The sequence below is a fragment of the Anopheles ziemanni genome, chromosome 3 (genome assembly GCF_943734765.1).
Source record: "Anopheles ziemanni chromosome 3, idAnoZiCoDA_A2_x.2, whole genome shotgun sequence".
Classification (NCBI taxonomy): domain Eukaryota; kingdom Metazoa; phylum Arthropoda; class Insecta; order Diptera; family Culicidae; genus Anopheles; species Anopheles ziemanni.
This window is the reverse complement of record NC_080706.1, coordinates 18,374,750-18,386,788: the sequence shown is the minus strand read 5'-3', so window position 1 is coordinate 18,386,788 and position 12,039 is coordinate 18,374,750. Positions and strand designations below refer to the sequence as shown.

General features: G+C 46.9%; 1 protein-coding gene across 1 annotated transcript in view; it reads left to right on the top strand.

Moving 5' to 3' along the window:
- Positions 1 to 12,039, top strand: part of LOC131288391 (uncharacterized) — a 50,773-nt gene that overhangs the window by 24,443 nt on the left and 14,291 nt on the right. The window contains exon 2 of the mRNA XM_058317522.1: positions 2,016 to 2,119. Coding sequence (XP_058173505.1) covers positions 2,016 to 2,119 — 104 coding nt within the window. The remainder of the gene's footprint in view (positions 1 to 2,015; positions 2,120 to 12,039) is intronic.

Genomic DNA, 12,039 nt, shown 5'->3' with positions numbered 1-12,039 from the left:
CTCGTAATGATACAAAAACGGATGAAACGATCGCATAAATTAAGCCAAGAACATGTTTTAACTGGCCATCGAACAAACATGTTTATGACGTACAGGAAAAAGGAAAACAAACCGGGAGCTTAAGGAATAAAGTGGCATGACGGAGAACGAACCGCCGGAGTGATTGCTCTAGTTCGAAATTTAGAGTGAAGCACAAATCTGATCAAAAATCGATCAACGGTTGATCGTCTTCGGTGCCGTCTGTATGAAACATTCCTCGGCACATAACTCGTATGTTTATGCAACGATCGAAGTAACACATCAATTAACAGTAATTAATAACTCAAACCGATCAATCAAGCAATTAGTCGAGCGAGACTTTAGGAATCTCTAGCATTCATCGATCAATTATACTGTTCCGAACGCTAGACATAGTTAAGATTCAGTAGTTGCTCGATTCTAGGGCTTGTAATTTATGTTGGCCGAATAGTTCAGGATTTGGGATTGCCAAATCCTAAGAACCAAACAAATGATGACAGTTTTTAAAACTAGCTAAGGTTTTGATTAAATTATCTCAAGTACAAAGAATACAACTGCTAATTTTCGGAACTTTAGTCGTTCAAAAATTCTTTAAATATTTATGAAATTCTCAAATATGCACATTTTATAATTACATTTGAGTTGATACAAATTCACATGTTCTAATTCATTAACAAAGACATGAATATTAGTTCTTTCCAGTGGAAGAACTAGCTTTCAAACTTGAGAAAATATTTGTTTTAAATGAAATGCTAAAAGAAGCGTCTAAAAATAAAAAGTTTCTCATCCCATAATGTAATTGGTGCTACTAAATTAGCAACCCAACTTCAATCAATGCAATAATTCAATAAGTTTCCCATCGGTGTTTAATATCAATTTAAGTCACATCAGCGTCCGGACGGTGAATTAATGGCGATTTAATATCACTTGCAATCCCCACTTCCCTGCGCGGCGCATCCGGAAGGCCGCGCGTCGAATCCATCAATCATCGGCCAGCCCCAGTTCCGAAACCCGGTCCGGACCCGGTTGCGCAATCGGTCTCTTGCGCCTGGCGCATGCGTCTGCAAGTGCAGTTAAGGCGGTATTTTTTTTTTGTGGTTATATATTTGGATCGACCACGCGCACCGCGAGATAAGACAACTCCCGAAAGAACATGTGGTGTCAATGACACCACCCCAATTGGATGGTGGAAGAGGCTCGATGCAGGTGGGGGGGGGCACGGATAGGGTGTGCACGCCAAAATCACCCGACACCGCTGGACGGCGTGCACTTGACCTGCCTCACGTCGAGCGCCGAGTTCGGGAGGCCGGCGCATTCCACGATGACCACCACATGATTCGCTGACAGACGTCTAGCAGGGGTGCACTTTTTTTTTCAAGTATTTGTTTTTCTTTTTCGAATCTCACACACCCCGTCGGCATATCTCACTGGGGCGTTTCGATGCGCCTGTGTGCACTCCGCGCGCGTCATCAATCGTGCAACGTCATCGGAATTCACGCCGGTTGGTTACGATGCAGGCGACACGGCTGTATTGGTGCGATGGAGTGCACCTCCGAGGACGTTAGGTTGGCAGGGTAGGAGAGGGGCTTGCACAATTTGCACAGACTCGTGAGAACGTGCCATCTATCAGGTAGCACCGAAGCTGATGACTTGGCGGCTTCAGGGTATCGCAACAAATTGCACACTGCTTCTGTGTGCAATGTATCTCCGTGTGTAGAAGTTGATAAGGCCGCGGTAGCGATATTTTTTCTCGAAAGAGATGATGATGATGCTGATGATGTATGTTGACAGTGAGCTCGAGTGCAAGCACGCGTCCCCTAAGGCGAGGATCAGCGTGATCTAGCGAATCACTCACGCAAATCCATGGTCTTAACACTGTCCACGCTAGTGTCGTAGGCAAATCCCGGTACAACACTTACCGTCCGACAAGACATCTGAACATCGGAAGCCATCTTTTAAACACTTTCAACTAATCCTTCTTCATCGTCTCGTTCCAGCGATCCTACAGCGGACAACCGTCGGGATAGGGCAGATCAAGATCCAGGCCGTTGCGACGTGCTTGTTTCTCTGTATGGACACATGCGGCAGTGTCTACGGTTCGGTAAGTAACAGGTCCGAGGACTCCTCGGAGCCAACAAGGGAACGGGCTTCATTATCATACCGGTCCGGTATCGATCAGAGAGGCTCATTAGGTAAAGTGTGGCGCTACAAGGCACTAAGGTTACAACACCGGCGTTAAACGCATTCTTTCCTCTTGTTCGAAGTCACCACTATCGCAAGGTCGGATCTCTACAGAGGATAAACAAAAAAACCCAGCGCGGGTTACTCTCCCCCTCTCGGCGTGCGTTTGTAGAACCTTTCTTTCAGCAGATTTTGTCGACACAGAATGTCTTGTATCAAACGGGTTGCAAAGTGTGCAGATTCCATCCTAAATACCCAGAATAGTCCTTCGCACCATTCGGAACACTTTCATCCTTTCAGCGACAATGTTTCCAATGAATTACCTCAGGAAGTTCGGGAACATTCAATTAATTCCACCCGAACCCTGGTCCCGGCCCCTTTTTTCTGAAGCACGCCGAGCCGTTGCTTCTCCACGACCTTCGCAACGCACTCGAGTGCCTTCCGGAGCAGCCGGCACGGTTCGATTGCTGCCGCCCTCGGATCAATAGGATCCTTATCTTCGATCTAAATATTTGATCAAACCTTTCCTTTCTTTTCTGTACGAGTGCTGTGTCCGTCGTTGTCCGGAGAAAAGGATTTAATTTATGTCGACCATCTCCCGGCGTCGTGCTCACCCGCTAGAAATGGAATCGATGTACCCGATTCCGGTGATGGCTGGCTATTAGAAATCAATAAACCTAAGCGTCGCCGCGCATTCGCAGGCTCCAGACTCCGGACGCCATGTCCCGCTAGGGTTCGGGGGTCCTGCGCTTGGAGCTGGCCCCGGTATCACGCTGGGTTGAGAAGCGATGACATTCCTGGTTTTATGTCATTCCGCTCCTTACCTCCTTGTCCTGCTGGGACCGAGTTCCAGGACTCGAGTGCTAGCCCGCTCCTTCAGATAAAGTCCCACGGCTCGATGGCGCGATTGTTGTATCGTGTTTTAATTTCGGATAATGGCCCGAAAGGATCCGCGCCGTCCACCGGCGTGACCATTCTCAAGGCACAGCATTTCATTTGCTCTTTGGCTGGTGCTCTTCATCCCAATTTCCCGACTTGAGCGGTGCTGCGGACCGGGCAGAGATTTTCCACGTTGTGCCTTCTCCCGCCCTTGGGTGACAAAAACATGCCGGCCGGCCGGCTTCGGGATACACTTTACGGTTCACTGCTCCCAGTGGACGGGTGTTTTGGGATTCCTTCTTTTTTCCAAGCACCGCACGGTAAGATGTTGCTCCTAACGAAAGGTCAGTGACCTTTGGCGAGGAGTTTCGCAGGGCACTCTGGACTGTTATATAATCGGCGTTTTACGGCAAAAGGAAGGTGGGTTTTCATGATGCCTTTTCCTGCTTTGTTCGCTCACGGGATATCATTCAGAGATTTCAGCGCTGATTTTCCCTTTGAGCTTAGGGAAAGTTTCTGCTAGAGTGAAAATTGGATTTTTAATTTCCTGCCTTTCGCAGCCTACAGGACTGCAAAGAGCTCCGCGTTATAAGAGTGGGGAACAAAACAATGAATTCGATGCTGCTGTTTTGAATTTTCTCCAACTCCTTAAAAATGCATACACTGAGGGTGGTCAGCTTTCGAGCAGATAGAAGAGCTTCAACACCGACAATAGTTTGGGCCCTTACGCAAGCAAATTTTAGGCAGCCACACAGAGACAGGCTTTCGTTCTTCAAAAACATGCCACTCAACGTTGAAACCCCCACAATGGGCACTTTTCTCATAAAAGGTAATTCCCTTACCAAAGAAAACCACCATGTCAAACATCGCTTTTCAATGAGCAACGAAATGAAATGGAAATCATCGGAGGCTTCATCGAAACACGGCTACCTCACAGTCATGTAACAACCTCCACCCGTATTGAAGATCGATTAGCGGGTCAGACCAATCGACCGTCCGGACACGTGGAAATTACACCCGAAAACGGGGACAATCGTGGGGCGTACGACGGTAGTCATCGGAGGGGAGGGAGAGTAAGGGAGAGTAGGGTGGAAAGAAAGTGAAAGTTTTGGGCCCCGTGTCGACGGGCAGTAGTGACCCACAACATCCGTTCATTAGGCGTAACCATTCCGGAGCTCCGGAGGCCCGAAATCTGTTCCGAACCGACAAAGCGTGGCTGACAAATTGCCACAGTTTCGGTGGACCTTCAAGATAGGCCGCCCGAGCTTCATTCATCTTAATAAACAGACATCGCGCTGACACTTCGAGTAGTCCCTCGAGGGGGGTTCTTTTTCCCGCATTTGCTCCGTTGACAAGCCGAATTACTCCCACAGAAAACGAGTACAGGAAAGGCAAGAGCTTACTTCTTTCAGCCGCCCAAGAACTCCGGTCCCGGTTTGACTATTTAAAGCTGACACGCAAATTAATTCCGGAAACCCTCGTCGAACTGCAACGAATGGAATCGGAACTGAAAAGCAGGACGACGCGCATAAATTAACCGAAAGAAAACAGTGCCCTCGCGAAGACCCGAAACGCTTGGGCCACGAAAGTGCGTCGGGGTGACAACTCTATCGGTCACCCCTTCAGCTACGGTTTTATTGGATCAATAAATATGGGACACACCGTCAAGCGTTTTGCGCCTTTTTGAACTGGTTCCGAAGGGGCGTCGCTATGTCCGGTAAGAAAGTTTCATTTTCGGAAATCCCATAAAACGATCGCACGGTGGTCATACCATAAAAATGACCAGCCGCTCTGATGGAAAAGTGCTGTAAGCACTCCAAAATTTCAGAAGAATTTGGTCTCCTTCGGTTTACTGGTTTGTCGATGCATCTCTCTGTCTCCATACCTTTGGAAAGGATTTGCGAACGGACCTCACAAGAGTCGGCGACATCCAGAACGTTCAAGCGGCCTGATCGTTTTACTGCACAACTCATTAAGCTGATTGTCGATGGTTGTTGCTTCATTTCGGGTTTGCTCTTCCAAATTGGTTGGAAGCGGGAAAGTCACTCCGAAAAAACGATATCAATTTGTTGCGTCCGATTGGCCGCGGCCGTCCAGAACGGATAACGCAGAGCATTGGAACAGTTATGACAGCGCTTAATTCAGGCAATCCCTCGGGCATGGAGCACTGGAACGAAAGCGGAATACACTCGGCCGCGGGACACACTGTCACTCTGAATTACTCTGCTCGGTTGGGAGTTCACACTCCGACACGAAAGCCGTGCCATCTAATCACAGGGTTCCTCCAGACACTGCTCGCCTCTGCTTTCTCCAAACTTTCGCTTTCGGTTGATTCCGGGATCCGCCGGGTGGCGCAGACACCTACTCCCGAGGAAAACACCCTGAAGACGGACGACGGATAGGGAGGATTAGAATATTAATCGCCAGATGAGCCGTATCTTTGGCCAACGCCGGGCGCGCGATGGTGGTGGTCGCCCAGGAATGCCTCCCAGTAGCAGGCCCAGATGCAGTGAGTGACAATTCTCTGATTCGGCGCGCCCTCAAATGATGATTGACAACTTCTCTTGGCTGCAGCGCTAGAACCCGGCCGGAAAGTTCATTCGCATCGGTCGGCTGTGCGGCAAGTGCAACAAACTGGCCGCGGGAATGTCACCCGGTCTCGTCTAGCCTAGACCGGGACCGACGGTTGATTGAAATTGATATGTTTATGGGAGTGCGGTACGCCGCCGTGTGCGACTTTCCACGCGGCTCATCCACGCCCGAGGTTCCCGAGAATTTTTTTTTTTTTTTCGGAGCCACTCCCGGCTTCGGAACTCCCGGAAACCGAAATCAATTGAAAGCGCACCGGTTCGAACCACCGTTTAATGAAATTGACTCTAAGCTCAACACTTGATTAGCGTGACTGATGCGTGACTAAGTCAGCGCACTCTCGCGCGCGCGTGTCCGCCTCGGGTCCGTGTGTTTTGCGTGGCCCGTCGATTCGTCGCGGCATTTCGGCAGTCCTGACAGCCTTCCTCCGGGTTCTTAATCGTCTGCGTACAACAATGGAGTTCCCGTGGGGAGACTGACGGGTCGATTGCCGTCCACGAATGGCTTTCATTAGCAGACGAACGATCTTCATCGTCAAACGGAACAGTTCAAAGCATTTAAAGTTGAACGTTACATCATTATCAAGTTCATTTGGCGGGTTTCTTCCACCCCGGGAACTTACCCTCATACTGTTGCGCGGCAAGTTCGGGAGATAATCGGAACTTCTTGACTCTTCACCGGCTTGTTTATCGCCCAACCGCCGATACCACACATTGGTCGCGGATTGTGAACAGAATCTCCCGATGGAAACCCCTTTCGTCGAGTGAACGGCCAGAAATGATCGAAATGATTCCATCCGTAATGTCCCGTTATGAGCGAATGGCGAACATGTTTATGGTCCATATATTTTACCGTTGGCAGCAGGTCTTAAAAATAAGCACGTTTATCCCAGTTATGCGGTGTCAGATGAAAGAGATTTTGCGCAAATGGAGCTGAAGTCTTACGAATAAGTAACCACGGTAGAACGATCAGCTTGGAATGTGTTTTATCTTATTCCATAAAAAGATTTACGTTGACTTTCAATCACCCTTAAGTCGCTGCTACTAAATTGCACAATGTCGCCAGTAGCAAAACAAGATTTACATCAATTGGATTGATCTCTATAATGCATAACAGTATGCTAAATCCATATGAACCTGGTGGAAGATACTCAAAAATTCATCGAACAGCGTTGCATCCGATTAAAGACGACTATAGAACGTTCATAGAACACAATTTTCGAGAAACCGGTGCTTCAAAAATTATTAGATACTTCACTAAAACTAAACAATAAGTTATTCGCATTCAATTCTATCCAATCACGAAAAAGTCTTCCTCATATCCCTTTTAGACAATGCATTAATAAATTGAACATGACTCCATTGTCGCGCGTTGAACATACGACATGTTTGCATTTGAACTATGAACTCCTGTTCGTTGACGACACAACCCGATCAAGAAAAGCTCATTCCTCGCATCGATCTCTCCGTGGTTTTCCCCAAGCCACACTCCCGGACAATCTGCCCATTGTAGTGTCCGACGGTGGACCTTCGTACGGCCGATTGCACGCAGTCCCTGTACTCGACTGCAAGTGTTAATAATATTGATTAACATCATTACACTGATAGGCCGTCGGCTCACTTGGCTCAGTTTGCGGCGCCGATATGCGTCGTATTCTATCACCTCCAAGCCTTCCAAGAGCCGCCTGATGCCAAAGGGCCGTTAGTTCTGTCACGTCGGCTCTTTCCCTTTTCCTTTTTTTCCAACTTCAATCTCGATCGGTCGATAAGAGAAAAGTACGGAGGAGGTGGTGCTGTTGAGAGTGTTGGCCTCCGCCGGTGGAGGTACCTTTCTTTGGACGGAAGAAATGGACCACAAGAAAACCCGGCGGTCGAGGTCGGTCAGTACCGTTTTCTCTTTCGTCGAAATATTTGACAAAGCTGTTAACGGTCGCGTGAAGGGAAACATAGAGAGACCGGATGAAAGGGAGGGAGAGACAGAGAGAACCCATTGCAAAGGGATCCCGAACCCGGGTCCCGGATCCTTCACGCGCTGTAATCGATATCAATTATGACAATCGAACCAGTTTCCGTCTCCGGACTCTGGAGGAGAACCGGTAGGAGGGAGGCTGGCTGGTGGACTGCTGCACCGAGGAGACCGCACGGATAGTGTCTGATAAATGACAAGAAACTGCCAAGATAACACAACCGTCACACAACTGGACCGGTTTGCGTTTGCGTGTTTTTTCTTCCACCGTTGGCAGGGAAAGTTCTCGATCGGAAAGTCGATCTTTCACCAAATTATCATCTTTTCGGAAACTGCCGTTTTGCAGGAAAGCCACAAAGTGTGCACGGTACTTTCGGGGATCATAAAATATATTGTGCAATCCTGAAGTTATCGGACTAACTGCACCGACCACAACCGAGTCTGTTTTCTTGAGTTGAATCTTCCCCCTTAGACTTGCTCGTTCGCGTTCGGCTTGGGAACGTGTGTGTTTGTTCTGGAATACTAGCACCAACCGAATCAACGGTTATTAATCTTGTCACGTGGACACAGAAGAACGTTCCCGTAAGAAGAAACCTTTCCCTCCCGTGGAGATTTCTTCGGAAAGCAAATAAACAGTGAAAAAAGAAGGGTTCAGAACAAAAGCAAACCTCAACCCAAAACACGAAGTGGAAAAGCGAAGCGAAGAAATAGAACCTTCCCCAAAAAATTAATTAATGTGAAATCGAACCAAATGGCCTCCATTACGTTCATTAGGGTAGGTATTACATTTTTCAAGCTCATATCGACGCTCGGTTCAATCGATTCCCGGCCAATGCCTTCTGGTTCTGGTGCGCGAGGGCTCCAGAACGGACATTTTGAACACTGCGGTAGAAGCTGTCGCCAGCGGATTTCGTTCTCGTCGCCCGAACGCACGATTGATGGTTCCCACCAAGAGCTCGCCCGACTGTAACATGTCAATCGATCGGAATCGAACGCGACAACGGACATGCATTTAATTAAGCAGAAGATTGAGATAAACCTATCGTATGTTGACGCCTTCGCAGAGGGTGTTACTTTCCAGTGTTCCGAATTATTCGTTCTCGCTTTTAGTTTTCGTGCCCACTCCGGGGAAGCGGTTCCAATGTCGACCATGCATAGGAGAAAAAACAAAAATCAAAATCATCCCGCTCCGAGCGTCACAGTCACATCTTGTTGAGTTTTGGATTGCTGCTAAATTAATTTACTGTTGCATGCACGCGGCGAGAAGAATTTGTCACCCGGATTCCAAAGTGTCGACCAGGTTGGACTTGTTTTCCGAGCTCGCTCGACGTCGACAGCAACACGGCCGGAGGTTGGTCCCCGTTGGTCTTGGACTTGAAAATGGCCTTCGCGTCGGTTCCGTTGCATTTCTACCCACAAACTTCGGACGCCACCGCCAGCGCCTGCACAAATCTGCATCAATTAATCATGACGCCGTTTGATCGAATCGGCTCGTTCGTCTCGTTCGCCTCGAGCGATGATGAAGGCGTCAAAATGTCAAAGAATGCCCTCCGCAGTACCTCGACGCCGGTTGGATGAAACTCGCCTTCTTTGGTCACCAGTTTTTCGGGTTGCGGAATGATTTGGTCGTCGAGAGACACCGAGGTAGAAAGTAGCAGTCCAGCAGTAGAGGAACATTAATCTTTGCCTAATTAAGTGGTGAAGCTGTTGACGAATGCGAATCGTTCCGAGGAGCACCGGGAGGCGATGCACCCGTTATGTTCCAGGAAGTGATGAGAGATCTTGTCTAGACGGAGACGCTTCCTAGTTGGAGCAGCGTTTGTCTTAACCGTATCCATTCGGTATGGACTTTAATATCAATGTCTACTAGTCCTCAAAATTCATCGTCATCATGCGAAATCCGAACCTCAATCTCTTAGTCTTGGTAAGAATAATAGCCTTCCTCCAACCAGTACCATAAACGTACACTGTACCCATAAAGTCAGTACACAGCAGGCTAAACCAGCTACAAAAGCCATTTACTTTGTAAGGAACCCATGTTTTAAAAAAGTAAAAATGAGGGATTGTTTCTGGCACTATCCTCTTCATTTTGATGTAATTTGGCCGCGATACGACTTTGGGTTTCCGAGATATGGTCAAAATAGTGCCACAACACCCTAAACACGCACCAAAAAAGTGAGTACACAGCAGAATGTTTCATCATGTTTTGTATTGTAGTTTGATTTTGCCTGGTATTTTGGTGGTTGTTTGAAGTTTTATGACATAAAATGAGAACGTTCTAATCAATTCATCAATGGTTGATAACAAATTCACTTCTTTTTTGGCCCAAAATGGCCAGAAACTGACCTCCTTTGCAGAAGAGGTTTGATATCATCCGATTACATAAACATGAAGGAAAACGGTACAATAAAGTAGCTATTTTATTGAACTGGAACATAAATACGGTAGTAAGAGTGGTTTAGCGATGTGAAATGGTTAGCCTTCTTGAAAATTTATCAAGAATCGATCATTTTACCGTCATACTGAATCGGATGAAGCGCATGATTGAGACGATTGTGGCTGCTGGGCCCAAAACAAGTGGCCAAACTGGTGGACAATATTTCATTAGAGGTATGGCCTATCAATCAGTGTTGAATCTATTCAAAAATCATGCACAAATTCAACTTAAAAGCATACAATCAACGTAAGAATTCTCGCAATGGAGCATCACCGCTGGCGATGTGATTAGACTCAAAAAAAAAACTAAATAAACAATTCCCTCGGGTTCGCAGAACAATGCAAGTAAAGAGCAAGAGTAAATTGACTATTTTTCGAAGGGATGGTAACATAAAAGTGTGGAGAAAACCCACTGTAGAACTGAATCCCGCTATACGCTAAATACCAAGGTGAAGGCGTCATAGTATGGGGCTGTATGGGTGCAAGAAGGGTAGGGAATCGGCAAATTATAAAAGCCAAATTGATCAGTATGTCAGCATAGATCTCATACACTATTGTTAACACTGTTTTGGCCACTTATATTGCGCCCAGCAGCCACAATCGTCTCAATCATGCGCCACATCCGGTTCGATAAGACGGTAAAACTATCGTTTCTCGATCAAATTGCAACACCGTCCTCGTTTTTCCGTTGCTAAACCACTCTAGCTACTGTTGTTTGGTTTATATTGAGTAAAATAGCATCTTCATACTAACTTGTTGCTACATTTTCGAACAATTGGATGATATCAAACCTCTTCTGCAAAGGAGTTCCGCTTCTGGCCATTTTGGGCCAAAAAAGAAGTGAATTTGTTATCAACCATTGATGAATTGATTAGAACGTTCTCATTTTATGTCATAAAACTTCAAACAACCACCAAAATACCAGGCAAAATCAAACTACAATACAAAACATGATGAAACATTCTGCTGTGTACTCACTTTTTTGGTGCGTGTTTAGGGTGTTGTGGCACTATTTTGACCATATCTCGGAAACCCAAAGTCGTATCGCGGCCAAATTACATCAAAATGAAGAGGATAGTGCCAGAAACAATCCCTCATTTTTACTTTTTTAATACATTGGTTCCTTACAAAGTAAATGGCCTTTGTAGCTGGTTTAGCCTGCTGTGTACTGACTTTATGGGTACAGTGTACGTGACACTTTGCGCGCCGATTTAATTAATTTCAAACAATCGAATTGTTTACCCCGCGGGCTAATTTACTCTGACAGCCTCACTTGTCATCCGCCCGTCGACGGGACGCAACGGTTGCGTATCCACTCAATCATTTACAGCACCGCCAACATTTCGTCGCCTATCAAAGCCGCCTGCCGAGTAGAGACAAAAAGTCTCTAAATTCCGCAACACGATATGTTTAACACGCGCACGCACCCGTCCACGCCATCTTCAGGGCGCGTATCATGTTGCCTTGGCTTTCCCGCGTGTCTCCCGGGCCCAGAACTCGTCTGGCCGAATTTGATAAACTAACTTGAAGGTGAGCTTTGATTGCCGGCTATTTTTATGGTGGGGATTTTTATTGCTTACCGTAAATCTCGACCGCAAGTGCCAAGCGTTCGCGTGTCGTGGGAAAAGTGGTTCTTTTTTCGTTGTGGTTTTGTTGGACGGATAGTGACAGTACGATATCGTTTCACTTAGCTCGGGTAATTACTATGAAGCGCTGCCTTATTTTCACCGGGTTGTCTATAGCTGACGCGTAGTGAAACGTCTACTTTATCTAAGGCCTGCTTTGTTAACCACGCAATGTTTCTTGGTTTTCCATAGCATCCTTTGCCCTTTATGAACATCAAGATCACGTGCAGATTGTGCTGAAGAGAAAACCTCACCAGCTAGAAAACCCTCCGATGGAAATGGAATCATCTTCTCTCCACGTGTTTTCGATACAATGCAACCACCGAGATCGGTTCGGTTTATTTGT